This window comes from Aureobasidium pullulans (assembly GCF_000721785.1).
Source record: "Aureobasidium pullulans EXF-150 unplaced genomic scaffold scaffold_11, whole genome shotgun sequence".
NCBI lineage: Eukaryota > Fungi > Ascomycota > Dothideomycetes > Dothideales > Saccotheciaceae > Aureobasidium > Aureobasidium pullulans.
The window spans coordinates 671,864-697,565 of NW_021941031.1; the positions used below are offsets into that span (position 1 = coordinate 671,864).

A 25,702-nucleotide genomic window follows, 5' to 3' on the forward strand; every position below is an offset into this window, starting at 1 on the left:
TGTTCACTCGTCCACTTTCTCGACGAATTATTTAATCGATGGCATTGTGAACCAAGTGGCAAAATTTGACGATTACGTTTCTCTGCTCGCTTTTTCGCAACGTGGAGCGGTCGATGGCGAGCTTCCCTACAGGTCTGAGTGGCAAGAGCAACGCCGAGCCAAATCTAAGGAAGGCACGACTGAGGAAACATCTTAAACTGAGTCCCGTCACTCAAATGTCTCGAACCCATGCAGAACGAACATACTGGCCAGCATCACACCCCACCGGCAAGTCATTTGTTGGCTGTCTGTCATAACGCACGACTGCTTTTGAGATTTGTATTACGGCTAGTGAGAAGGCAAGAAGTGCTTACTCTCCACGAGCAACTCATCACGCAATCGTGTTATTGTACAGACTCTCCACCGAGACTCCTTGAATCCATCCACCCTCAGTAGAGTCGGCCTTGACTTTGTACCCAACTTCACGTGTCTGGTTTGGCAGCAACCAGAATCCATTGCTATCAAAAGTAACCACAGCGCCTGCTGGATAGTCTATCCACACCCAAGCAGCCACACCAGAAGTCGCAGTTATACTGAAGTTCTTGGTGCTGTTCAAATACGACAACTCAAGCCCAGGATCTACCATCGCTGCTGTCGACAATGGAGACGCGTGGAACCAGTTTTCATGTGTGAATGTCTTGCTCTGATTGCTGTTGGGCATCATACCTTGGACTGTCGTTTCCATGTGCAGCAACACATCCGAGTAGTTGAAGCCAGTGCTGTTCAAGATGTCGAAAGTGTTGGTCGAAAGCACGCGTGTGGAGTTGATGGCGCCCACGTTGACTTGTGCGCTGGGTGCTGCTGAGATGTTTAGGCGATTACCTGACCAGTCGTACCAGCTGAAGCTAGCTGTTCCTGACACGGCTTGCCAGAGATCAGAGGTTACGTATACTTCCAAATCACCTGTCGTGACATTATAGTATGGTGCGATGATGACTGGTTGGTATGCGTCCTTTGCAATGTAGTGCAACACTTTCCAGCGGCCAGCTCCAAGCTCACCGTCATATTCGATGCCTGCCCAGGTGGGTGCCTGTCATTGATCAGGTCAGTCCACATGTCTTTTCTGCCAGCTGTCAAGATACATACCGTCCACTGGTCCTCAAGTTGCCAATACAAAGATCCCAACTGACGCTCAGGAAGTCCACTACCTCTGCGATAAAACTCAATCTGCGAGCGATAGAAATCTGCCTGGAAGATCTGCGTAGTATGACACCAAGCAGAGAAATTGGCCACACTATCAATCTTGTTTGGCACAGGATACCACTCAATAGCAGCTCTTGTCATCTCGCCCATTCCAAGACTGCTGTTATAGTAGTTTGTGGTGTTTAGACCGCCAGGTGGGTAGTGGCGATTGCGTAGCTGGACGTAGGAAGAGTTGAAGTAGAGCTGGGATTCTGGGATCACTTGTTGCCAGCTCTGGAGGGAGGGCATGGAGTGGTACCCGAATTCGTTTGAGAAACGACCGATAGGGTATGAGGAGAGGTTGAAAGCGACGGTCGGATCATAATTGTAATGATCTGTATTCGTGTGTCAGCATAGAGTCGTTCCACCTCCCCGTATGCTAAAACCTGTCACTTCCAGCCATCTCCTGCGGCCACGCCTGGAGTCGTCTGGCCTGTAAAAACGCACAATGTTTTTCAGATCGGTAAGTCGTCCGTAGAGAGACGCTAATTACCACGCTCTCAGTGGAGGCTACCCCTAACAATGCTGAAATTGTGTTGTTTCATAGTTGTACGCGTGACAAGGTTTAGCACACGGAAAGGCAAGAATTGATTCACCAACCTGTCTCGCCGTATACTGACCCTTCGGTCAGGTTGTTGTATCGCTCAACGATGGGGATCGGGTTGGAGAAATTGAGCTCCAGCCACCCATTGCTTGTGCTAGAGGGTGCGTAGCTGATACTTCGAGAGTTGCCGAATACTACTGGAAGAAGAGTGTCGAGGAACAGCTTCTCATACTCAGACACGTAGCGATCATACTCTTCTGGAGCTGTGTTGTTAACGTTCGCCAACTCCAAATTTTCCAGTTCGTTGCTAGAATTTCGTCAGCGATTGCCGCGGGTCACGCTATCGAGATACGTACCCTCCCATCCAGGCAGCCAGTGAGGGATGGTGGTTGACTCGTCGCACATTGTATTCTGCCTCTTCCCTCACGTTATCGAGGAAAAGTTCATCCACAGGATACAGAGCATCTCCGAACTCAAACTCGCTCCAAAGGAGGATACCATACTCATCTCCAAGATCATAGATGAAACTGGGAAGGTATGCTCCACTAGACCAAATGCGAAGCATGTTTTGATTCCCCTCAACTACGGCCTCGAAAAGCGTTCGCATTCTTTCCTCGGTGACAGTAGGCCAGAAAGGATCAGGTGGGATGAAGTTTGAGCCTTTAGCATAGAACTCATGTCCGTTGATCTCGAAGTGCCAGTTGTTGCCTGGTGCTATCCCTTGATCAAGTTGTGCTTGGCTGATCGGGTTCTCGTTCAGGACAATGGTGCGGAAACCGGTCCTTTTGTTGACACTTGCTAGTGTGTTGTTCCGGCTGTCCTCGAGAGTTATGGTCATGTTGTACAGTGTTTGTGGTCCTAAGCCACTCGGCCACCATAGCTCGAAAAGAGAAGAGTCGACCACTGTCGATCCTGTCACTGTACCCTGGGTTATATTAATGTTTGATAACGACCCGCTCGAAACAGCAGTATTGTCAGGAGTAGAGATGATATAGCGTAGAGATGCACCATTCGGAATCGCTCCGAAGTAGTCCAGACTAGCATTCACAACCCATGGCTGGCTCTGATCTGGAGGTAGGTTGTTTAGCTGTCCTTGGCGATAGATATCGACAAGAGAGTTCCTGATGTAGACCTCTGGGTTGTTCAATTGCACTATCCATGCTGGTTGCCTGGTAGAATCAAACAATAAGCACGTTTCTCATATCTGACCGCGATTCCACGACACATACCATGGACCTGCAGGAGCAAAGGCTGGACCCCAATCCCATCCAAAATCGTTCTGTTCTTTCCTCATAAATTGCCTGTTCGGGAACTCATACATGATCTCGATCCCGTATGGCCATGTCTCTTGACCAGGTTCGTCTGCGGTTTCCTGTGTTATTTTTGGAGCACTTCCGAAATTGACACTAAGAACTGGGTCGTCCTGGCAGTCGTCGAAGATGGCCGAGACATCGAAATAGTACTGACGGAACTGGTTGTTTGTTGCGGCAACGTGCTCTCCGCAGAATGATATGCTTGTGAAGGTGTCCAGTCCATTGAACACTAGCCATGTTGAAGATGAATTGGCTTGGAGGTTGGAAATGGGAGCACTGGTATATGTCCAATTGGCCCAGGCTACAAACCGAAGGTTGAAATCATTTAGGCCATAGTATGGCGACCCTATGACCTGGCAGGCGTGAAGGTCAAGATGAGCTTGAGATGGCAATGAGGCAGGGCAGGAAATGTTCAAGTCCGAGTTTGACAAGATCCAGTCGTGGCCACTAAGGCTGATGATATTCTGGGCAAAGACTTTCGGGAGGAGCGTTGCTGCAATGGCAGCTATTCTACGAACCAACATGATGGAGCGATTGAACCATTTACTTGTGTTTCGACGAGCTGTCACGCGTAGAGGCGTCTCATTTATAAGCTATGAGATAACCTACTTGAGTACTGAACTAGCCCTAGAGATGCTTGCTATGATGACGTCGTCCTGTATGGGAAGTGGTAGGCATCCCGCACGACTCCGCACGCAGTCGTAGTTGGGTCGTATCGAGAGTGGATTGCTGTGGGAAAGGTCAAAGAGGGGTCTCCTCTCCAGTTTTCACAGATCGTGAGATTCTCCAGCCTTTCATCTGATCTCGTCACTGATCAGGAAAGAAGCACCGATGCATCGCGCAGTCGACAACCCTTTAAGCTTTCATGATCATGTCTTCTTCTTGACACGGACGGTGGTTCTCCGCTCCGAACGTGGTAGCTTCAGATCAATTCGCAGTGGGCATGAGATTTAACGCATAGAGAAATCTTCTCCAGCGTGCGTATCTTCTCCAAGACAACAAAGTGAGTAGCTGTTAACGAACGTATCGGAAGATCGATAATTTCTAGTAAGACGTCGGCGACTATGGCTTCCAACAGACTTCTTCCATCTTCGAGACCAGATCTTCACCAGCCGCTGCCACTCGAGTCAGAGAAATCATGCGCCTGGTATCGACAACGATTCAGAAGGCACACAGCGATCAATCCCAAAACTGTCAAAAAAGTTCTCGCGCAGTTTCGACCTTGTCGCTACTGTAATATGTTTCCCGGCAAGCACGGCATGATGATCGTCTGGTGTTTGCTGGAATCTAAACCGACAGGGTGAGAAGGGCGTCTGAACCCGAGCTGAAGGCTGACGGCTGTGCGACTTGGTTCGACCACGCTCAAAGTCTCCATCGCATATCAACCCTAAGGACGGCACAAGTACTACCAAGCACGGGTGGCAGGTGTGATGGACACAAGACAGACGGTAAGATCAGCAAAAGATGGAGGATCTGCACTGGTTGAGACAGTGCGACCTTCAAGAAGATGAGATGGTCCGTGCCATGAAGCCATTGGAAGCCCGAAATAACCTTTTGGTAGACTACCCTGAGCGCGTTCGTGGGCAGTCGGTATAGGAGTCATCGATCAGTGAGTCTCCTTTACACGTTCCCTATCATGCTCCTTGAATTGAGCGGAGACCGAATCGCATCAGCCCAGTTCTAGGGGTCACCCCGAGAAAAGCAGCACAGGGGACGAGATACTCGTAGCAAAAGAGAAGCAAGACCAAGAAACGCGCGGACTTGTAGGCGCATAGATATCCGAAACGACGGCAGGCGGTCTCAAACCTTCTCACTGTTACAGCTGCGCCCTTCGTCTCGATCAAAAGTTATATGTCGAGGCAGTCGCTCGTTAGCTAATCGTCTGTGGAAACGCTGCTTGATCGTCCTCAGCTCCAAGCTGCCCCTCGTGCTCGACCGACCGCTCACCGCTAAGCCCACACGACACGCCGTGTAACCCTGTGTGAACTCGTCCCTGGCCCATGAAGACAGCGCATATATGAGCAGGAAACAGTCAGCACATCCCCCATGTCGTGGAGACCGGTCAAGAACATCGTACATGCTGTATGCGTGCAGCGTTTTGAAGCGACCCACCCGAACGATGTCGCTCTTGAGATTGGCGACGATGTCTACGTGACGGAAATAGGTGGAACTACTCATGAGTGGTGTCGAGGATGGCTACTATCACAACCTTCGATCCTTACTGGTCTGGAATGTCAAAACGGCCAAGCGCTGATGCCGCGAGCATACGCTGGAATCTTCCCTCGCAACTGCATTGAGATCCGCGAGGTCTTGACTGAAGACAGCCAGACTGCTGGAGAAGAGAAGGAACAATTGGATACTGCTCAGGCAAATGGAGGTGCGCAGAATGGAGACATTGCCCCGGAAGTGCCGCCATTTGCACCAAGCCGAGGAAAGTCGAAGAGACGGACACGTCTGCTACCACGCAGACCAAACGATGCGCACCTGCTGCCTGTGGACGTGCAGCCTAGGCCGGTGGGTGCTCTCAAAGACGAGGCTCCTCTGCCTGCCCTCCGTATCGGCGACGCGACCCCCTTTTCGAATGAAGAACCTCTGGTCGACGAGATCTCTTCATGTCTGCGCGAATGGCATTCTACTCATGTACATCAACTAGTACTCAACCACGAGTACGACCTTTTGGAAAAGCTGTCAGATTTGGCTGGAAGATTGGACAATGCTCGCAAGCAGTTGATACACGATCTTCTAACAGAGAAAGAGCTTGCATCTTTGAGAGAGAGGACAGTATGGGATTTGGTCGACGGAAACAAGCTGCTCCATGGCGAAGTCATAGTCCGGAGTCCACAAGAGAAAGGTCGCATCCTCACCGCACAGGACAGCATCCCAGAAATGCTGGAGCTGCAGGCGTTAATGAGCATGCGCGATAGGCCTCCTCCACCTCCTGCTCAAGAGTCTTTGGTTTCACACTTGCTGGTTGATTTAAAACAAACTGGCGATATGAGTGGAGAGTCTGGGGTATTGCACATGTATTTGTGTCGTCAAGCATCAGATTCAGTCCCACGTGCTGTGTCCGAGGTTTTTGCTGTTGAGGTGCCTTTCGATCGTCATTCTCTCGAGAGTCTTACACCAAACCAATTGCCAAAAACACTTTTCACAGACTTGACCAAAGCTGAGATAGGAAGTGCTACAGATCCAAGCTCCCATCTATATCTTGTCTGTCTGCTCCATCGCGAGGAGGCTCCTAGAAAAAGAACCATCGCACCTTCTCCCGCGGTGCCTCAAGGAGAACGTCCGGAATCCCATAGCCGTTCTGAGAGTACGGGAGCACGTCGCAGCTTCCTCTGGGGTAGTCAACGGGGCCGGAAGACCCTAGAAAGAAGCACTTCCCAGGACCAAGCACGACCTCCAACTCGAGAATCTTCACGATCGAAATTGAGAGGTCGACCACAGACGCCTGTGACAGCGGACACCCAAGGACGTCCCCCGACTGCAGAAAAGAAGTTGCGGCGTGTCATTGGCTATGGCGCCATAGAAATTGGCGAGCTCATTCGTCAACATGGCAATATCATCCACAATATTTCATTGTGGACCCCTGCTGAGGCATTTGAAGAAGTCATTGAGGAACCTACCACTGGAGTTGATGGTTGGGAAGAGGTCATCAAGAATCTTGTCCGCAGTCCAATGGGAAGCTTCACCAAGGCAAGCTCGGTTGGAAACTTCCAACTCGATCTACATGCTTTTGCTCACGCGAATGCGGATGCGCTGATCAAAGATCATCCCGCATTACTAAGAGACGTCTATTGTACTCAAGCACTAAATCTTTCTTCCGGATCAGCTCAACAAAGAAGCGACGTGTATCTGACACTCAAAGAATCCATCCTCCCATCTGGCGCTCGCTGCTTCCATCCTCAAGAAGGAAGCGTATTGATACCCAATGAAGCAGATTTAAGAAATCTGCAGCTGACACTTGAGGTGCGCACCGAATCAGGAAAGCGAATTGAAAGCTCGATCTGGCCGACTTCGAATCGACCACCTCATACTGCTTTCAGGACTTCTGCTATCGACCGTAATGAGATCTGGAATCAGACCATTCGCTTATCAGTCCCCAACGAAGACCTTCCGCATGCTCATGTTGTCCTTAGTATTGCTGAGGGCAACCAGTTCCCTTTCGCACTGGCTTGGATACCTCTTTGGGATCATCAGGGTGCTGTATGTACCCATGGCCAACAAACGCTGGCTCTCTGGGACTACAGCGAATACACTGCTAGCACTGTTCATGGTAGAGGCGCATATCAGATGCTACCATCTTGCTTGGATCAACTACAAATACAAGACAATACGCCAATGGCGGCATTGTCGGTAGACGTCACGCTGAGTAGTAGTACTACACCTCAAGATCCCACCATCAGCTCTCTTCTTCAATGGGACGGAACAACTGTACAAGGTCTCATGCCTTTGCTAGGAGGTTTCAAGCAAGCACCGGATGCAGAGATCGTCAAGTTTTTCAAGCCTGTGCTGACAGCACTTGACAAGATTTTTGATGTCTTCTACCGTGTGGTCGATGACACTGGAACTGGAGTAAACCTTGGAGAAAACTTCACCGAGCGGGCCTTGTCGTGTCTGGTCCACATGCTTCATCTCACGCGCGATCGTCGATTCAGTAGCACAAAAACTCTGTTCGAAGAATACATCCAAGAGCGCCAACACTCACACGATGCCTCCAAAGGTGTCTGCAGAGCTTTACGCGCCTTCATCAGCAGACCTTACGATGTCGAAGATGCAAGAGAGCTTCGTAGCACCTTGAAAGTCTCTGGCCAGGTAATGAAGTTTGTCACGAACCGCGGCCAACCTGGGTCACCCAAAAGCACCTCCTCTCTGAGCAATGCTGTCTCTTCTGTTTCAGTCGCATTGGTGAACCTGATGAGAAACCCTAGAGAAGATCTCTACGGCACACAGACTATCCTTATGCAACAATTTTCTTCCTGGCTTCCTGAGCTTGCTCATGTCATGTCTGCTGATGATATATTGGACGTCGTCGAAGGCATGATGAGTGCATCCGCCAGCAAGAAGGGTGGTCTGCGTATACACAGATTGATCATGGTCAAAGAATTGTCTGGGCAAGGCACTTTCTCCGACCCTGAAGTGTTGCCTAAGCTTCATGCCTTGACAATCGGATGGCTTGAAGATTATTGGCCAGATGCTGCAAATTTGACCGAGCAAAAGATCGAGGGTGTAAGAATGTGCTGTTCTATTCTGCGTACGCAGCAAGCGCAAATCTCAATCCCGGCTCAATCTCTGCACTACATCTGGAGGTTGGTCGAGGCATACCATGTCATCGATGAATTCATGAAGGATGGGGGTGATGGAAGAGTATCCTCGCTGTCCATGAACAGGTCGAAGAAGTCACTCTCATATCTATTCCCAAGCCACTACCCATTTCTAAACATGCCTGTGGATGCGGCGAATGTACCCTCTGAGGTTCTGATGGAGATTGCTGCTGTTCTGGACACTTTCTTCCAAAATGGTCCTCCACAAGGCCAGCTTTTCACAAGCACAACTGCATCGGACTCAAAGATCATGCAGCGAGAGTTCTTGGTGAAAGCTTTCAGAGTGTTCCAATCTATTCATAATGGAGAAGCTTTTCCAACGCAATGGCTCAGTCTGCACGTTACGCATGCCAAGGTAGCAGTTTCTGCTCTGCAGTGGCTGCTCGAAATTCTCGCCACCAACTTTGTGCCTTCAGAAGATGACACTGGCGTCAACGATGTCATGGAGTTCAACCCTGATTTGTGGGAGCTCTGGTTCCAGATCTTGATTGATCTAGCTCTTGGTAAGATGGTGTCGATGGAGACATTTACTGAACAGACACGACGAGCAATCTGGACGATCGGTGGTGATATTCGTGCAGACGCTGCCAATCTCCTCCAAAGAGGATGGGCTTGCTTAGGTTGGCAGGCACCACCCGAGTATCTTCAGGTTCTCCATCCGATGGACAGAGTTGGTGGATATCAGGTGGGTCTCTCTACTGAGGTCATCCCGTCAGTCGTCAGGCTCTGCATGGGATTGCATGACCAACTTCAATCTGTTGGTCTCGACGTCCTTCGGTCTATCATTGTGAGCGAATGGCAGTTGAATGAGAACCTTGGCGTCGTCCAAGCGGCCATCATCAACGCATTCGACACAATGCACCGCGAAAGTGCCCCTATCCAAAGTCCGTTTGCCTCAGCATTCCTGGAGCGACTCGGAAAACACTTCGTCATCATCAAGAACACCGAGCTCCATACGCTTTACGAAGCTGTTATGAGTGTGATTGCAGAAGTCGATCGCCTGTTCAATGTGTTGGCCGATCTGGGCGAGGTGAGAGATCCTGCTTCTCGCATGGTGCAGCTGCTACGTCTGATGGAGTTCTTGCGGTTGAGTGGTCAAGAAGAGGCATACGTGTGTCGCATTCACGAACTTGCTGAGCTCCACGTACAAGCCAAGAGCTACTCCAGCGCAGCGTGTGCACTGAACCTGCATGTCGAGGTGTTGAATGAGAGCCAACCTTCCAGAGTACTTTCTCCAGCCAAGATCCCGGGGCTAGAAACTCCTGCAGAACTGGTTCAATCGCGCAAAGACCGTCTGTACAGGACAATGGCAACGTACTTTGAGAAAGGCTACTGCTGGGAAAATGTCATCAAGACTCTCAAACAACTTTCGGAAGGTCGAGAGGCGACTTGGGACGCAGCTGGTATCGCACAAGTCCGCTTTGATGAGGCACGCATATACAACACTCTGGCAGCCGGCCCTGTACCACTCCCTCGCTACTTCTATGTTGCTTTCAGCGACCACGAGTTCTTCCCAGAGTCTGTTCGGAGCAGGCAGTTCATCTTCGAAGGTCCCGCCAATTGCGATCGGAAGAGCTTCTCGACATTGCTCCAAGTGCAGTATCCTTATGTCGCCAATCTGGGTCCGGACTACAAGCATCCGACATCCTCGACACAAGATCCAGCCGTCAAGATTAGCCCCGTCACAGTGTACAAGAACCAACTCCATCCCATCAACCAACAAGGCGGCGTCGCACCCGGCTTCAGAGAACACGTTTTGACAGCTCAGCCAATTGCATTCGCAATGACATCCCGCCACGACAACCCAGCCATCAGCGTCGTCGACCAAGTCGTCGAGAAAACAGTCTTCTACACCTCAACCGCATTCCCAACACTCCTCTCATACTCCCCTATCGTTCGCGAGGAAAGAGTAATCTTGTCGCCAGTACAAGCAGCCATCGACCGCACCCAACGCAAAACCCTGAATATCGCAGTAGCTGCCCACTCCACAGCATCCAAGGGCGAATCCGCAGCAGAAACACTCATCGAATGTATTCAAGCCAGCGTCGACACTTCTAGCACAGGCAGTGTGGCCGAATACCACCGCCTCCTCGACTCCCTGACCTCACGTCCAGGCACAGGAAGCACCGCAACAAACACAATGGCAGAATCCATCTACCACGATGCCTTGGGCGGCGAAGTCAAGACCAAAGAAAGCCAGTTACGAGATATCCTCATAACCTCCCTCGACGACCACGCCCGTTGTCTCGAATTAGCCATTTCTTCCCCCTTTATCGCCCCCGCCATCAAAGAACACCTCCGCACTTCCTTTGAACAGACCTTCCTCTTGGAGCTGCATGTCCTCTACCCATCACGGGATTGGCGTCTTCGCTCCCCTGCATGGCAGAATACAGAAATCCCTCAAGCAAGGGAAGCCAGAGAAAGAGCGCCATCGGAAGTGTTGACGATAGATACACAACAGACCGAATTGACGGCGGCGCAGAAACCTAGAGGTAGAAGAGCTAGTATCAAGAAGAGGTTGAGTTTTTTGAGTTTGGGTGGGAGCGGGAAGGAGAAGGAGGCAGGCACGAGGAGTCATAGTCGGGCGAGTAGTAGGACGAGATTTTAGGGGTGATAGGTGAGGGTGGTGAAGATGTGATGGAGGATACAGAGATGTGGAGGAAGAGGTTCGCGATTTATGTTCGCGATTTTTTCGTTGTTCGTTTGTTTGTCAGCTATTATCTTTCTAGATACCCTATTTTATCGTTTATTTGTATGATTATCTTCATCGCTCTTTTGCCGTCCCTTCTACTCGCTCAAGGAATGTCAGCCTTGGACATTGACGTCTACCAAGACAAGTTCCCCATTCTCTCTTAACAAGAACGTTCCAGCGCTCGTCAAAAGAACGATGAAACCTGAAGAGACTGAGTTCTTGCGCGACAAGAGATGTATAATGTTATAAACGAGTCGACTAATTCATGAGTGTTAATGTTTCAGAAACACTCTTTCCCAGCAGAGCATGTGTTGGCAAGGCGATCAGAGCCGCTACTATGAAATTGTGTTACAAGAAGAAGCATCCTCGACAGTAACACTCTCCCAGCGCTCAACAGACACTGTCATGTTCTTGAAAGATGTTATTGAACAACAATAACTTTCTCTAACACGCAAGACCGCGTGGTACAAGTTCTGCTTGACCTTTTCAGCATTAGAGTTAACCTGCAAACACAAGAATAGGACACGGAGCCAGAGCTGGAAAAACGAGAGCATTGGGGAAGAGACGACTGTTTGGTTGATGCTTGCTATCAAGAGTCTCGACTACTTCGGAGTAATGATCGACTCAAGGAAGTATCATGAACTGTGAATGACAGACTGATGATCCTTTATACCCTTCTTCGCCTCCCCCTTCCTTGTAAACTGTAGTGACTGAAACTCGTAGAGATGTTTGTGTTCTGTTGGGGTCAAGACTCTCGGATGAGGAATGGGGGTTGTGGTCGGGCGAGAATGACGGAAGAGAGCTTGAGACGTGCTGATATCGACAGTATCCGGGGAAAATCATGATGTCGCGGGAAAAGACGACATCGAAGTGGGCTAGTAAAGGTCACGAATGACGTCGGTGCGCAGGCTGGCCTTTTTATCGACGCGTTTCTGAATATTGTTAGTCATTACTCAGACATGAAGTGCGTTAGGTTAGAAGTACCTTGAACTCCCCCCAATTAACGTCTTCCCAATCTTCATCCTCGATGTTAATTACTTCCGCAATGCGCTCAATCAACTCCTTGCGTCGGTAATTTTGTTCCAGTTCTGATTCGTCCCAGGCCGTGTCTGTCCTTAGACCATCGCACCAGTGCACGTTGTCCACCTTAGGTGGTCTGAAATCTTCTCCCCGGCCGGTATAGGTGAGTGTTGGCACACCACGATAAGTGATCCGCTTCGTCAAGTTGTTGCTAGTTGTTTCTTCTCGATACGTGACAAGTTTCGAGTCGGCATTGTGCGGAGTCTTGCTCATTCTAAGGACCAAGACTCTCACAGTGATGGGATCCTTCCGATCAATTACAGTGGCTGGGTCCTGGTGAATCTTCAACTCGAAGACTAGTACGCCTCTGTAACGAAACTCGTTCTTGAACTCGACAGTGGGCCATTCGTTGGTACGTAAACTGTACACACCAGGGAGGGTGAAGACACCAAGAGGGCCCTGGCCAGGGTAAAATTGTGGGTGAACGACTTGTGGAGGAACGACCTGTGGATGATTGTCTTGTATGGGGCTGTCATGTTCTATCTTGGTTTGTGCAGGACTGTCTTGTTCTGTCTTGATTTGTGCAGGACTGTCCTTTTCTGTCTCGATATGTGCAGCCATGATGGACTGCTTGGTAACGTAGATGAGATTGCGGGATGATTGATGGATTCTTACGTTGCAAAATTGATGGATTGTAATGTTCTTGATGTGATGTTGCAGTTGATGAGTGTTTGTGCGGAGGTGCAGAAAGAAACACAGTTTAGGATTGCATGACAGAAGAGGCAGCAACGATGGAAAGCTGCCTACTCCAACAGCCTTCCCCTCGCCTTGCGTGAAGTTGGCCGCACTGAGAGCGACCTATCGAGGTTTGCAGCACTTGCATATTACTTGCCTTTATCAGCATGAATCGTGCAGCTTAGATGTTAGTTTTTCATGGAAGAAGACTCTTGATACGAAGTATCAACAGTTGTTAGACTCTTGGCGATACATGCCAGAGCTTCTCATTACCGCCAGCACAAGCCGCTGTGAAGGATGTTTTTGGGAAGTTGCCATGTTCGGATGATGGTCCTGAAGTGATGGTCGAAGCTTGGCGGACGAGAAGTCAGGAATTCCCCAGGATTTGTAGGGAAGGAAGCCGGAGTTTAGCCACAAGCGAATTTTGCAGCTTTCCACAAATCGCACTGGAGTCTGGCTTTTCGCGATCGGACGACGACAACGACAACCCTCGACAACCCCCTCTTTGTGAAGCCATTCAATGTGAGTCGCTTCATTGATGGCCTGAGAAGACGCGACAGGGCATACACGGCCATCGACTTTTTGCAAATCCGCGTCGGACCGGCGCAGGGGACAGTCAGTGGAGGACAGAAAAATTGCACACGCATACACAATCTTCGACAAACGATCGAGACAATACCACACAACGCACCGCGCACTCCTTCCACTCGACTGCCACCGTCTCAAGCCCTCCCGATCGATTCAGATTTGCAAACAGCCGTCCGCCGTACCATCCTCGCTCGCGCCTTCTCAGTCGTCATTCTCAACACGCACCTCGAACAGCACGCTGACCTCCGCTTTCGCATAGCAGCCTTCATAATCCGACAACATGGGTATCTCTCGCAGTGGTAACTGGAAGCGCGCCGCCTCTGGCGCCAAGCGGTAAATATTTGCTGTCAATCTCTGCTCTATGGGAAAACACCCGCTGACATTCCGTTCAGCATTCCCGCCAACAAGAAGCGCGGTACGTAAACAAACTGGTGTCCAACACCGTAACCCGATTGCTTGACGAACTGTCTTTCTGACTTTTCGTCTTTACAGCTTTCGAGAAGGGCCGTCAGGCCGCCAACACCCGTATCGGTGCCAAGCGTATCCATCTCGTGCGCACCCGTGGTGGCAACCGCAAGTTCCGTGCCCTCCGTCTCGACTCGGGCAACTTCTCCTGGGGCTCTGAGGGTATCTCCCGCAAGACCCGTGTCATTGCCGTCGCCTACCACCCTTCCAACAACGAGCTCGTCCGTACCAACACCTTGACCAAGTCCGCCGTTGTCCAGATCGATGCCGCTCCCTTCCGTCAGTGGTACGAGGCCCACTACGGTGCCGCTCTCGGTCGCCGTCGCCAGGCCAAGGGCACCGAGGCCGAGGAGGTCAAGAAGTCCAAGTCCGTCGAGAAGAAGCAGGAGGCCCGCACCAAGGCTTCCGGCAAGGTCGAGTCTCCCATTGAGAAGCAGTTCGAGGCCGGTCGTCTCTTCGCCGTTGTCGCCTCGCGCCCCGGCCAGAGCGGTCGTGTTGACGGCTACATCCTCGAGGGTGAGGAGCTCGCCTTCTACCAGCGCGCCATCCGCAAGTAAACCATGACCCGCCGTTAACGAAGGATTATGGGGGGATGTTCATCATGGCTTTTCACATGGTTGGCGTCGTTGTTCATGACACAGGCGTCTGCTCGGGACAGCAAAAAGCACTGTTGTTGTTTAGCTTACGTCAAATTCTCTCTTGTTTCTCAAAAAAATTTCAAAGCCTTTCGAATACCCCCTCATAAGTTGTATCTGTCGACAGAAATTTCATGAGATGATTGTGCTTTTGGTATTGACTTTTTTATCTTCTCCAACGTGCCTGACTACTTTGGTTCAATGTGCTTGACTTTGTCTTCTTCGATTTCAGCCCTCCTTCTCGGCAAGACAGATAGATGTAGGATCAGCCTCTATCATTGGATGTTCACCTGATCACTGAATAAATATTGCATTTTGGTAGCCAGTAGAGTTGCCAGTCTGTGTCTGGGTAGCCTCGGCCTGACTAGAGATGAGTCCATCACTCGAAAGATCGCATGTGATGTAACAATTATAATTCTGCTTCTTACCCTTCACTATATATTGATACATAGATGAAACCATGTGCGACTCCATGGTGAAGCTCACTGTGAATCGTGTGTTTGCTGCACCCAAGATCAGGCTTGTGACGCGACCACGCAGGCAACCCAAGCTCCAAATCGCATCAATCCACCAACTCACCACCAACAACAACACTTTCCAACGACTACCAAATTCCATCTCACAAACGTCCAAACGACTACCGCACAACATGGCAGAACCGCAAACAGTAAAAACACGCATCCTGATCGTCAGCGACACCCACAGCACACCTCTCCAACCAACCACATCTCCAAACCCATTCCGCCAACCCCTCCCTTCAGCAGATATCCTCATCCACTGTGGCGACCTCACTATGAAAGGACTGACCTCTGAATACCACAAAACGCTGGATTTGCTCGCTTCCATCGACGCACCTATCAAGCTGGTCATTGCCGGAAATCATGATCGCACACTTGACAAGACGTGGATGGAAAAACATCAGAATCATCTATGGGATGGAGAGACTTATGAGGAGGCGAGGGAGTTTTGGTTTGGAGAGAAAGGACGGGCGAGGAGAGAGGGGGTGGTTATGTTGGAGGAGGGCGTGCATGAGGTGCCTCTGAAGAATGGGGGTGTGTTGACTGTAAGTTATTCTTTTCCTTTTTATCTTTCTTATCTCACTCTTTTTGTCACTCGCTTTGGTGACATGGTGAGAACACGACGGAAACAATGGAAGAGCTTTGGGAACATTTTCAACGACTCTCTTTGGACATCCAATCCTACCAACATCAAATTCATCGTGCCTTTGGATACCCACCATGAGCCGATACATGAAAGAAGAACCCTCGATCCCAGCGCGACTTCCCATCATCTACCTCTTCACCACCACAAACACAAGGAAAAGTTACTAACATCTTCCTTCCCAAACCAGCTCTACACATCGCAATACCAACCCGAATTCTGCGACTGGGCTTTCCCCTACTGGAAGCACGAAGACCGCTACAACATCTCCAACGTCCTCATCGACGCCAAACACATCTCTGTTAACCCCATCCCATCATTCTCCGCCAAACAATTGGATGTTATTTGCACTCATGGCCCACCCTTCAAGCGTGGAGACATCACACCACATGGAAATGTAGGATGTCCGCATCTCCTCAAAGCAGTTGCGAGGGCCAAACCACTGATCCACTGTTTCGGTCATATTCATGAGGGCTGGGGCGCTGAGAGGGTTACTTGGGAAGACACGCCCAAGAGAGAACCGCAACAGACGATCCAGGAGTTCAAGGATGGAGGATGGGAGAAGAGCATTAAGAGTGTTGAGACAGTAGAGGTGGACAAAAAGGAAGTTATGGAGCAGAGAGCAGTCTATGTGGATGCTAGTAAGACGAGTGGGAAGGAGGTCATCAGGGGAGAGCAGACACTGATGGTCAATGCGGCGATCATGGATGCTGGGTATCATCCTGTGAACGCGGCGTTTTTGGTGGATGTGGATTTGCCTTTGAAAAAATGAGGTTGAGGCGTGGAAGCGCAGGCACAGGAGAGCCATGGTAATCGGTATCAAGACATGGGTACTCCAAAGCACAATGAATGTTGCTTTCTACGATGTGGTAGGCCATCAAGAGTAGTCATGAAAATGCAGAAGGAAGTTGAAGATCGGAATAACGCTCGACGGAGGGTACCAGTGTTTGAGCTCTCAGTGGACAAACCACGAATATAGAAAACCATCTTGCATTTTGGTAGGCTGATATCTGATGGTCTCTACTCTTGGAGATGACGTGCACTGAACTGATGGGTCACCCACCCCTTTGACATGATATGGTAGATAGGGGCAAAGCCGTCCCTATCACACACTGATCGCCCATCACAACAATCCGCACGAATTTGCATATCAAAATGCAGGATGCTTTTGACAAGGGGCTCGTGGACCATTGAGACTGACTGATTTTGGCCATACTATACCTGAGTCATATTCTATCTTTGTGAATACTTCAGCGTATATATACCACCATACTCTCAACAATGGTATGTATGAATAAAAGGCTTCGTGTGATTCGGTCCGAGGGTTGGAGGACCTGTAAGAGTTTTGCCCGCCAAACCTATGACCAGCGGTCAACTCTCTCGCCCGACGGTTTCGTTTTTCTTTTCGCACTTTGTCTCCGTAGACACATAATAGAACATGGTGACAATGGAAGCTTGAATGGTGCGAGTTGCGTTGTGGTAATATCTGGTATGTATATGTGTGAATGGAAACATATTAGATCATTATGAGAAGTGCTTGAAAAGGATGGGATAAAATGATGACAGGAAATTACATGAGATGCAGGATCGTCAACAGGAGACCGGCAAACCCACCCAAAGCTGGTATGTCGATAGAAGCAGCCCCAGCTGAGGATGTGGACGAAGCAGAAGAAGAAGCCGACGAACGAACAGATGATGAGCCCGCAGTCGAAGAGGCCGAAATCCTGCTGATTGATGAACCCGAGGAACCACCTGATGACGTTGACGAGGAGTTGAAGCTGGATCCAGAAGCAGTCACATTGCCACTTCCACTTCCAGCAGCAAACACCGAGCTCGTACTCGTGCTCGTAATGACAACAACCACCGATGTCATGGGCATGTTCGTAGCCACAGATATGGAGTAGCCGAGTTGACTGCTGATTGCGATGGCCTGGCTTGATAGTCCAGCGTAAGCCTGCGACGAATATGCTGAATATTGGCTCTGCATTTGGGTCTTGTAGATGCCGGTCGCGGTTTCGGCGACTGAAGAAATGGAGTCCAGGGCTACGGAGATGAGAGAAGATTGTGCTGCAAGGTTCATGGATGCTTGTGATGCAAAGACTGAGTTCGTGGAAGTTGGGTCCGTGTTGTTCAGACCTTGAGCCATGGTCATGGCTGCCAGAGCGACGCCGACTAATGCTGTGAGCTGCATGTTGGAAATGTGATGTGAACACTTGATCGCGGTTTAGATGTTTGGATGGAAGAAAAGTAGAAGGGTGGAAGAGCAGAGACAAAAGGGCACCAAATAGAAAATAAAGGAAAACTTATTCTTCGTCACTGCTTCAGTACAACCAGAGTACAACACTCTATTCGTACACTGATAGCCTTAACCCCTCCATTGGACTCGCGGCCATGCGTATGCTCAACGACGTGGACATGGCAAAACTTCCGAAAGTTGTCGTACGCAGCCGCGAAACCCATTGGGTCTTCATCATGCAGTGATACCAGAAAAAAGGGTTTGTGTATGGTGAAGTCTTGGCATCATACGTGTACCTACCGGTATTGTGACCAACATGTCCTGACCTCTTATGCTCAGTTTAGTCAACTTGAACTTCCGCGTCTACTACACGCGGTGCTTGCATCCATCATCCTGGGCAGAGGTTTTCGATGTGAGCGCATGGGTCAAGAAAGGCGACTATTTGGTGTGCTCGTCGTCGTCGTCGTGCAATCTGGAGGCTGCACAAATTCAGCTTCAGCACATGAATATGCTACAGCCCAGAGTTTCGCAAGGATGTCCATGCCGCAAGATGCGCTCGATATGTGACATTCTGCAGTTCGTTCTGCATGCGATGCGAGAGGAAAGTCGTCCGAGTCACGCGAGCAAGCCGCCGCCGACTTGGCAGCTGAAAAGGAAAATTGCTTGTCGCAGCGACAAGAAAAAGGAAGAAAGACGTTGGCGTCAGACAAGAACAATTCCCGCAAAGTGGCTGTTGCTTGTTCATTTCGTTGACGTTGCGCTTACCAGTCGACTGTGCCGTTTGCAATAATAACTTGGCGATATGGTGATGAGATGTTTTCCGAGGATCGGTCGCGTTGATGCGACACAAGACTCATGTAAGCTGGCGTTGCCGCTCGACACGAGGCGGGAGTCCAGCCATGTTGAGTAACACAGGGATGCGCAGTCGAGACACATAAGAGGGGCGCCGAGAAATAATACCAAGGGGCCAGAATGAATAAGCTCCCGTGCTTTGCGATGACCGTTTTTTGGATTTCGACCTCCAAGGAAGGAAAACTTTGAGATGTGGGACGTCGGCCGAAGAACTCCTCGCGGGTCTTTTACGAAGGAATATTGGATCCTATGCTCATCAGTGGATTGTTTTAGCAACAGGCAAGATGAAAGTCGATGGTTTGACAACAACGAAATTATCGGAACGACTTTCGGTGCTGCTTACGCTCAATTTTGGACGTTCGGGAAGAGATACACCGGCCAGCGGTTCGTGGTCGATCCGAGACGATCGTGATCTGCACAACACAATGCCCCAGAAATCGTCACTTTCTCTCCACCGTGATGGTCTGTCTGGTGGGCTGTGAGCTCGTCCAAATGCACGAATGTTTTGAGAAACAGTGCTGGGTCCACTGAGAGTGCGGTCGATTGCTGCTCTCAGGGGACGAGCTAGAGGAGTGTCAAAAACATCATGCATCACAGCAGTAACATTGAGAGAGGTGGTTTGAAGATGAAATAGAGAGGTTTATTAGTGATTTACTAATAGATAACAATCAACATTATAAAGAACTGTACAATGGAGTGATGGTGGCTCCAAACTTGTCTTGTTTTCTGTCTCTTTTGCGAATCCATGAGATAGGCGATGCGCTTAGAAGACGCTGCCCTTTCTCTCGACGTCCTCGACGACCTCCATGTCGAGCTTGCCGCCGTTGGCATGGCCGACGGAGGAGGCGAAGGTCTCGTGGGGGACCCACTTGGAGGAGGTACGGGGAGTGGTCTCCTCCATCATGCGGTCGACCTGCTCGAGGGAAAGACCCTTGGTCTCGGGCACCAAGAAGTAGGAGTAGACGACTAGACTACGCGTTAGCATGATCGTTAAACAGTAGAAATGATGTTCAGAGGGTACTTACAGGCACAGGTGCACAAACCACCCCAAATGAAGAAAACGGAAGATTTAAGGTTACCCTTGTCCTCGTTGACCTAGTATGATGATTAGCATGTTGTCAGACAATACAGAGCGATAGAAGGTACCATGTACGGTGTGATAACCGCGATGATTGTGTTCCAGAGCCAGTTGGAGGCGGTGGAGAGAGCGACACCACGAGATCTGATGGGAAGAGGGAAAACTTCACCAATCAAAATCCAGGCACCGGGGCCCCAAGTGGAAGCGAAGAAGAAGATGAAGATGGCGATGAAAGCAATCTGGGCGTTGACGGCAGAGATGTTGTTGGCACGAGTGAGAGGGTCACCACCGGCAGGGTTAGGGATGGTGTGAGTCTTGTTGAAACCAGCGGTAACACCAATGATGGCGACGATGAACTGGCAGATCAACATGCCGAGGGCACCCCAGACGAGGAGGGGACGACGACCGAATTTCTCAACAGTCCAGAAAGAGAGGGGAGTAGAGCAGACGTTGACGAGGGTGAAGATGAGCGAAATCAAGAAAGCGTTGCCGATGGCACCGGTAGACTGGAGGAAAGGAGTAGAGTAGTAGAAGATGAAGTTGACACCAGTCCACTGCTGCATCATCTGGAGAGAAGTACCGAGGATAGTCTTGCGGAGGTTGCTGTTCTGCTTCCAGAGCGAACCCTTGAAGCAGTTTGCCCAACCAGAAACCCAGCCAGTGGTGGGGATCATGGAACGCTCGTACTCCTCGTTGGCAACGATCTCGGAAAGCTCGGCCTCAATGTAGTCGGAGTCACCGGGCTGGCCACGCAGTCTAGCCAAAGCGCTGCGAGCAGCCTCAACGTTACCACGCTTGACGAAGTAGCGAGGAGAGTCGGGGAGGAAGAAGAGACCACCACCAAGAACGATACCGAAGAGGAACTGGATACCGATGGGGATACGGTACGATCCAGTGTTGTTGATGTCCTTGGTACCGTAGTTGATGCAGGAAGCCAACAGGAGACCAATTGTGATACAGAATTGGTAACCAGCGACAAGAGCACCTCTGACCTTGCGAGGGCAGATCTCAGACATGTACAGAATGACAATGGCGGATTCGAAACCGACACCGAGACCGGCGACGAGACGACCAGCAACAATCAGACCAAGACCGTGAGAGGCAACCTGAAGAACAACACCGATCATGTAGATAGCGCAACCCATGATGACAGTCCAGCGACGACCAATGGTATCAGCGACATCACCAGCGATGATGGCTCCGAAGAAAGTACCGGCAGAGAGAATAGAAGTGATGAGAGAGTTGTGGGGACCAGAGAGGGTGGTTGCGCCAGCACCCTCGATGAGCTCGATGAAGACGGGAGAACCAGTGACACCGTTGATGTAACCTATATCAATTGTCAGAGGCTGTAGAAATGTTGCGGTCTTGTGAAATGCTTCTTACCGGAGTCATAACCGAAGAAGATACCTCCGAAGGAAGCAAAGGCACAGATCAGATAGGCCTTCCAGGTGACTGGAGCCTCAATCTGATTGACATCAGAGGTGGTAGCAAGCATAGCACCAGGCATGTTGGCGGAGGCTTGAATGAATGAATTGGTTGTGTGATACGAAAATCCATCGAGGGGTGCGAGACCCGTGGTTTTGTATTCCCTCCCTCGTTCTCGACTCGATCCCCGCGTGGCCCCATCTTACAGCGAAAACATCTCGATCTAGCCCAAAACAAATTCGAGAGACACCTTCTTCGGCGAGCTATGACGAGAAAATGGCCGTTCAGCGCTCGGTTCCAGTCACATGGTTCGATCGTTAAGCCATCTAGAACATTTGATTGGCAAGCAAACAAGTGCTTCTGCCGGGAGACTCACCAACGGGACGCCGGGGCAAGCTTTACAAATTTGATGTGGGTTTAGACTAACGGTCCACCCAACGTCGAGCAAGGACCGGCCGGGCAAGCCCAGCCTCGGCCACCCAATAGACTCGCCGTCTCGAAGACAAGCTCGCAGCGCCCGATGCTTCGCCGTCTTGTGCTTCTCGACCATGACGAATCCAAGATATGAAATCATGAAGCGTTTCGATCGCCTTAGCATAACCACGAACATGTTTCCTCGGAAGTCTCGAGAGGTGTGGTGGAAAATGTGAAGAAATTTGAGCTTGTGCTCCGCGAACCATGCCATCTTTGCCGCGGTGCCTAACCCTGGGACGTTTTGAGTACGGGGTCCTTCGTACATGTTAGCCGACCATGATTGGCTCTTTTGAGAGATGTCTCCAGCTCCCAAATGCGGAGTTGATGATCCTACCATATGATTAACATGTACCTGTACATGTTCGTGCAGAACCTCTAGCATGTGACTCCATCGCATTTCTCGCATCCAGAGAGGATCATGAGTTGATCTTCTCGCGTGTTGTGGGGATGACCTTCAGCGGCGTGTGTGGAGGGCTTTGGGGAGGAGGTGGGGATTTCGGGGAAAGACTCGGGAACGCTTGACGCCTCGGCCACTTGCAACACGGCATGCTTTCACGGGGTGCCGAAGGTCAGACACATCCTTGTACAGTCAGACCATGCGGCGATGGCCGAAGTGGATCATCATCTCAGATCCGTGTCACCTCCAGGCAAGCGCCATACCAGAACTGTCGAACGACCCGAACAACCCCACTGGAGATGGATGCAAAGCTGGGGCGGAAGTTTTTTCGCGCCCTAAGTTGAACGCTCCTTTCCGAAATCGCATCGAGCTTGTGCCAAATTACCAAAATAAACTCTGTAGTGGTGGCATAACATAGGCAATATCCCTACAACGAGGCTGATGGACTGGAAGTTCCAGGCTAAGCTTACCTGTTCTCATGTGTAAGACTGTTCAAGCCAGCCCGTTGCCTCTGGCGCATGCCACTGCACGATGCGGCATCGGTGGATGCCAGCATACAAGTAACGCTGGCCAGCGTGGCGGCGTTGTGGATGCTTGCACTTGCTTGGTCCGAGGCTTGGGGCAGAACTCACGCGACTGCCGAAATTTGTATGTCTTGGAATGGCTTGAATAGGCTTGAGTGGCTGAGAAGCACGAATCGAAGCTGGGGTGTGATCCTACGAGAGTCTCATGTCAGAGTAAACAATAAGCGGTGTGCCTCGTTTGCCGATCAAGATTGGGGATGGTAAACAGTGTGATTGACTCAACGTTCCTTCACCATGGGGACTGTGGATACAGGGAGGTGCGTGGGGCTCTCCATGGGGACGATATTGACTGAGCACGGGGCGCTATTATGGAAAATTCTTTCACGCTTCTTGCTGGCTCAACCAGAGAATGCAGAGAGTTGCGCTTTCTGGATAAGCGCGCGCCTGCCGGCTTCATGTGAAAGATGTAAAATCTCCATCGCGATCAGTCTGTCGCGAATACGACAGCTCATGATCCCTCAGGTAGTATTGCTGCGCTGTAGATGCTGTGGCGGCTTATGAGTAGGCGCATGCGACCAATAGTGCTGTTCGTCTAACTTGATCGAGCAGTCAACGTAGAAGGATGCAGTAACTTTCGATCCTACAATTCATTGTACTCGTTAAACCTGCAGGTCTACTATTCATGCTTCACGCAGATCGCATGCAACGTTCTGTCAAGTTCCTATTAACGAGCTCCTGCCTCTTGTGGTGAGGTCTTCGGCATCGCAGACGGTTTGTGTCAAACCCCTTTCTGTAAAGCTTACCATTCTTTGCAGCCAGCGTGGAACAGGAAAATTTTCTGATCAAAATAAGGAGCTGAACAACCTCCACGCTAGACACGAAACTTTGCTGTTGAGAACGGTAAGATCATGATCATATTGAAAAGGAGCTTTGTCCTGGCGACATAGATGAGACAATCAAATGCATGTTAGGGGTCGGATATTGATTGATGTTGGTGTGGATCTTCGGCCACGTTCTTCGGCTCTTCGGGACGGCTTTGCGAAGGCCAAGTTGGAGGACTCGGGAGCAAATCAAGGAGACTCGGTACAATGTTGTTTCGACAGCCGAGTCCAGCAGCCGTGAACGCAGAACACGTAGAGTGCAGTGTTTTGACTTGTGGACATCCAAAAATCCTGTGTTTCTTCGCTGCCGATGAATCGCAAGAAATTTGATTTGATTTGATTTGATTTTCTTAAGCTATTTACCCCGCAAGGGGTATGAGCTGTCCATAATTGATAAGATTTCCAGCCAATCACAACCATCGGTCTTAGTTATATAAGGAGGGTGGAGGTCTCTTAGACCTCGAACTAATCGCAGACGCCTAGTACTCTAGTGTGCTCTTATAAAGAGTGACTCTACACTTTCCTCCCTTAAGTGTTAGAGGGTGTAAGCCTCCTCCATATGGGCAATTCCTTATGTCGTGTTCTTCCTTATTAGCCGAACACTACTTAGAGGTAGTTAGATTAAGGTAGTAGTTATGTTATTATAGTTAGATAGAGAGCACTTTATGTTAGTCTATAGGGTTCGTCTTGCTTTTTACTGTTTTATTACTATCTTTGCAATCTTCCTATTTTAATGGCATACTTAATGGTAGCTTTAACTGCGTTTAAGTCTAGCTACTATTTGCCCTTCTCGCCGTTAACCTTCTTCCTATCTCTTTCGGCTATTAAGTATCCTCCTAGCGCGTAGGACAGATCCTAGTATCTGCTGCCGTGTGCTACCTTTATAGCCTATCTTTTATCCTTCTATCTTAGGCATAAGAATAAGAAGTGTAGTACTATTTCTTTTATTCTACATTTACACCTATCTGTATCTACAATGTTAATTCTACTAAGGTACGTATTTAGCCTTAATATGTTTGTCCTTAGTTAGACCAGTATAGTAGCTACTATTCTATTAAGTGCATTATATAGCTTAGCTATATGCTTTCTAGGCAATGCTTTGTCGATCTTCTAAAGATGTTTGCCTGTTATTATGCTATAGAACTCCTTGTGCTTTAGCTTAAAATCTATGACCTTTGCTCTTACGTATATCGCTAAAATCGGGACGTTGTTTGCAGGGTTAGGTATAGCTAAGTTAGCGTCTATCGCCTTCTAAGCTAGCTCGTTTGCCCTTTCGTTACCTTTAATTCCCTCGTAGCCTAGGACCTAGTGCAGTGAGAATGTCGCTTTAGCAATTTTCTCCCTAATTTTCATGACTAGGCCTATACTATCGTTAATCTTTGTAGCTTAGATGCTCCGAAGGGCACTTTAGCTATCGGAAAAGACCCTTATCTTTACTAATCTGTTGTTCCCGTGTGGTATTCCTCTAATGGCCATCTATATCGCTTCTAGCTCTATTAGGTGGACGTTAGTTTCTTTAGCTCTTCTTATTATGCTTAACGCTTCCTATGCTAATGTCTAGATCCCTACGCCTGCTCGTCCGTTACGGATAGATCTATCCGTATAGAAGTCGATTGTTCCTAGTTCTTCCGCTGTTACAAGCTTAGCTGCTTCCTTATCGAGTATATGAACATAGGCCTTTAGGCTCTATAGTTTACACCCTATAGCGGGGATCTTCTTAGCTCTATTCGCATTAAGTCCTATAAATAACCCTACTGCTTTCCGGAGAGGCGAGTTAAACCGCTTAATTAGTCTTATCCTAGTAAGCTTTGTATGGATATGTGACGCCTCTAGTTTCTAGATCGAGATCTAGAACCTAAGTGTCTGCTCGTGTAGTCTTTATTATAAGGATAGTATCCTTACTTCTAAGACTGCAACATCGAGACCTAGCGTTCTAAATCCTCCTATAATGGCTTATACTGTAACCCTCTAGGCTCTATGTAGCACTAATAGCGTTTTGTTAGATACTGCAAGATACTAAACTAGCGACGCGTAATCTATAATAGGTACAACTGTTATAGTGTATAACTGCCGCATAGTTAAAGGGTTTAAGCCTTGCAGTCTTTTAAGGGCTAGTGCTACTTTTAGTACTTTCCCT

The 25,702-nt window shown here is 49.5% G+C and overlaps 8 protein-coding genes across 8 annotated transcripts; 5 read left to right on the forward strand and 3 right to left on the reverse strand.

Annotated features, from left to right (window-relative positions):
- Window positions 1-25: 25 nt before the first annotated feature.
- Window positions 26-3,602, reverse strand: M438DRAFT_320793 (glycoside hydrolase family 2 protein; the record flags this gene model as incomplete). Its single annotated transcript, XM_029902890.1, has 5 exons — window positions 26-1,069; window positions 1,126-1,556; window positions 1,822-2,072; window positions 2,122-2,934; window positions 2,989-3,602. The coding sequence occupies 5 exons, from the start codon at window positions 3,600-3,602 to the stop codon at window positions 371-373; spliced, it is 2,808 nt and encodes a 935-aa protein (XP_029759750.1). The 3' UTR covers window positions 26-370.
- A 1,050-nt stretch (window positions 3,603-4,652) lies between these two features.
- Window positions 4,653-11,069, forward strand: M438DRAFT_298826 (uncharacterized protein). Its single transcript, XM_029902005.1, has one exon. The coding sequence runs from the start codon at window positions 5,125-5,127 to the stop codon at window positions 11,008-11,010; it is 5,886 nt and encodes a 1,961-aa protein (XP_029759751.1). The 5' UTR covers window positions 4,653-5,124; the 3' UTR covers window positions 11,011-11,069.
- A 577-nt stretch (window positions 11,070-11,646) lies between these two features.
- Window positions 11,647-13,005, reverse strand: M438DRAFT_366242 (uncharacterized protein). The gene is made up of 2 exons (XM_029907864.1): window positions 12,079-13,005; window positions 11,647-12,026 (listed from the first exon to the last, which is right to left on the reverse strand). Exons 1-2 carry the CDS (start codon window positions 12,733-12,735, stop codon window positions 11,970-11,972), a joined length of 714 nt encoding a protein of 237 aa, XP_029759752.1. The 5' UTR covers window positions 12,736-13,005; the 3' UTR covers window positions 11,647-11,969.
- Window positions 13,006-13,336: 331 nt separating this feature from the next.
- M438DRAFT_298831 (40S ribosomal protein S8-B) lies at window positions 13,337-14,643 on the forward strand. The gene is made up of 3 exons (XM_029902006.1): window positions 13,337-13,770; window positions 13,830-13,852; window positions 13,930-14,643. The coding sequence occupies exons 1-3, from the start codon at window positions 13,718-13,720 to the stop codon at window positions 14,457-14,459; spliced, it is 606 nt and encodes a 201-aa protein (XP_029759753.1). The 5' UTR covers window positions 13,337-13,717; the 3' UTR covers window positions 14,460-14,643.
- A 364-nt stretch (window positions 14,644-15,007) lies between these two features.
- Window positions 15,008-16,704, forward strand: M438DRAFT_346509 (Metallo-dependent phosphatase; the record flags this gene model as incomplete). Its single annotated transcript, XM_029905691.1, has 2 exons — window positions 15,008-15,600; window positions 15,889-16,704. Coding segments are annotated over 2 exons (1,175 nt in total), but the record flags the coding sequence as incomplete, so codon positions are not given.
- Window positions 16,705-17,233: 529 nt separating this feature from the next.
- On the forward strand, window positions 17,234-17,789 carry M438DRAFT_346510 (uncharacterized protein). Its single transcript, XM_029905692.1, has one exon. It carries the CDS (start codon window positions 17,255-17,257, stop codon window positions 17,600-17,602), a length of 348 nt encoding a protein of 115 aa, XP_029759755.1. The 5' UTR covers window positions 17,234-17,254; the 3' UTR covers window positions 17,603-17,789.
- A 1,701-nt stretch (window positions 17,790-19,490) lies between these two features.
- M438DRAFT_397896 (putative glucose transporter rco-3) lies at window positions 19,491-21,512 on the reverse strand. The gene is made up of 4 exons (XM_029909327.1): window positions 21,248-21,512; window positions 19,933-21,191; window positions 19,812-19,881; window positions 19,491-19,752 (listed from the first exon to the last, which is right to left on the reverse strand). Exons 1-4 carry the CDS (start codon window positions 21,369-21,371, stop codon window positions 19,550-19,552), a joined length of 1,656 nt encoding a protein of 551 aa, XP_029759756.1. The 5' UTR covers window positions 21,372-21,512; the 3' UTR covers window positions 19,491-19,549.
- A 1,016-nt stretch (window positions 21,513-22,528) lies between these two features.
- On the forward strand, window positions 22,529-22,974 carry M438DRAFT_381144 (uncharacterized protein). Its single transcript, XM_029908895.1, has one exon. The coding sequence runs from the start codon at window positions 22,679-22,681 to the stop codon at window positions 22,946-22,948; it is 270 nt and encodes an 89-aa protein (XP_029759757.1). The 5' UTR covers window positions 22,529-22,678; the 3' UTR covers window positions 22,949-22,974.
- Window positions 22,975-25,702: the final 2,728 nt, after the last annotated feature.

What these genes read in the sequence shown, in the direction of transcription:
- M438DRAFT_298826 (XM_029902005.1), top strand. Translation starts at nt 5,125, where the DNA reads ATGTCGTGGAGACCGGTCAAGAACATCGTACATGCTGTATGCGTGCAG.
- M438DRAFT_366242 (XM_029907864.1), bottom strand. Translation starts at nt 12,735, where the DNA reads ATGGCTGCACATATCGAGACAGAAAAGGACAGTCCTGCACAAATCAAG. An exon ending in TTAATTGGGGGGAGTTCAAG is followed by an intron (nt 12,027 to 12,078) that starts GTACTTCTAACC and finishes AACAATATTCAG; the next exon opens with AAACGCGTCGATAAAAAGGC.
- M438DRAFT_298831 (XM_029902006.1), top strand. Translation starts at nt 13,718, where the DNA reads ATGGGTATCTCTCGCAGTGGTAACTGGAAGCGCGCCGCCTCTGGCGCC. An exon ending in GCCGCCTCTGGCGCCAAGCG is followed by an intron (nt 13,771 to 13,829) that starts GTAAATATTTGC and finishes CATTCCGTTCAG; the next exon opens with CATTCCCGCCAACAAGAAGC. An exon ending in TCCCGCCAACAAGAAGCGCG is followed by an intron (nt 13,853 to 13,929) that starts GTACGTAAACAA and finishes TCGTCTTTACAG; the next exon opens with CTTTCGAGAAGGGCCGTCAG.
- M438DRAFT_346510 (XM_029905692.1), top strand. Translation starts at nt 17,255, where the DNA reads ATGATGACAGGAAATTACATGAGATGCAGGATCGTCAACAGGAGACCG.
- M438DRAFT_397896 (XM_029909327.1), bottom strand. Translation starts at nt 21,371, where the DNA reads ATGCCTGGTGCTATGCTTGCTACCACCTCTGATGTCAATCAGATTGAG. An exon ending in CTTCTTCGGTTATGACTCCG is followed by an intron (nt 21,192 to 21,247) that starts GTAAGAAGCATT and finishes CAATTGATATAG; the next exon opens with GTTACATCAACGGTGTCACT. An exon ending in CGGTTATCACACCGTACATG is followed by an intron (nt 19,882 to 19,932) that starts GTACCTTCTATC and finishes TCATCATACTAG; the next exon opens with GTCAACGAGGACAAGGGTAA.
- M438DRAFT_381144 (XM_029908895.1), top strand. Translation starts at nt 22,679, where the DNA reads ATGCCACTGCACGATGCGGCATCGGTGGATGCCAGCATACAAGTAACG.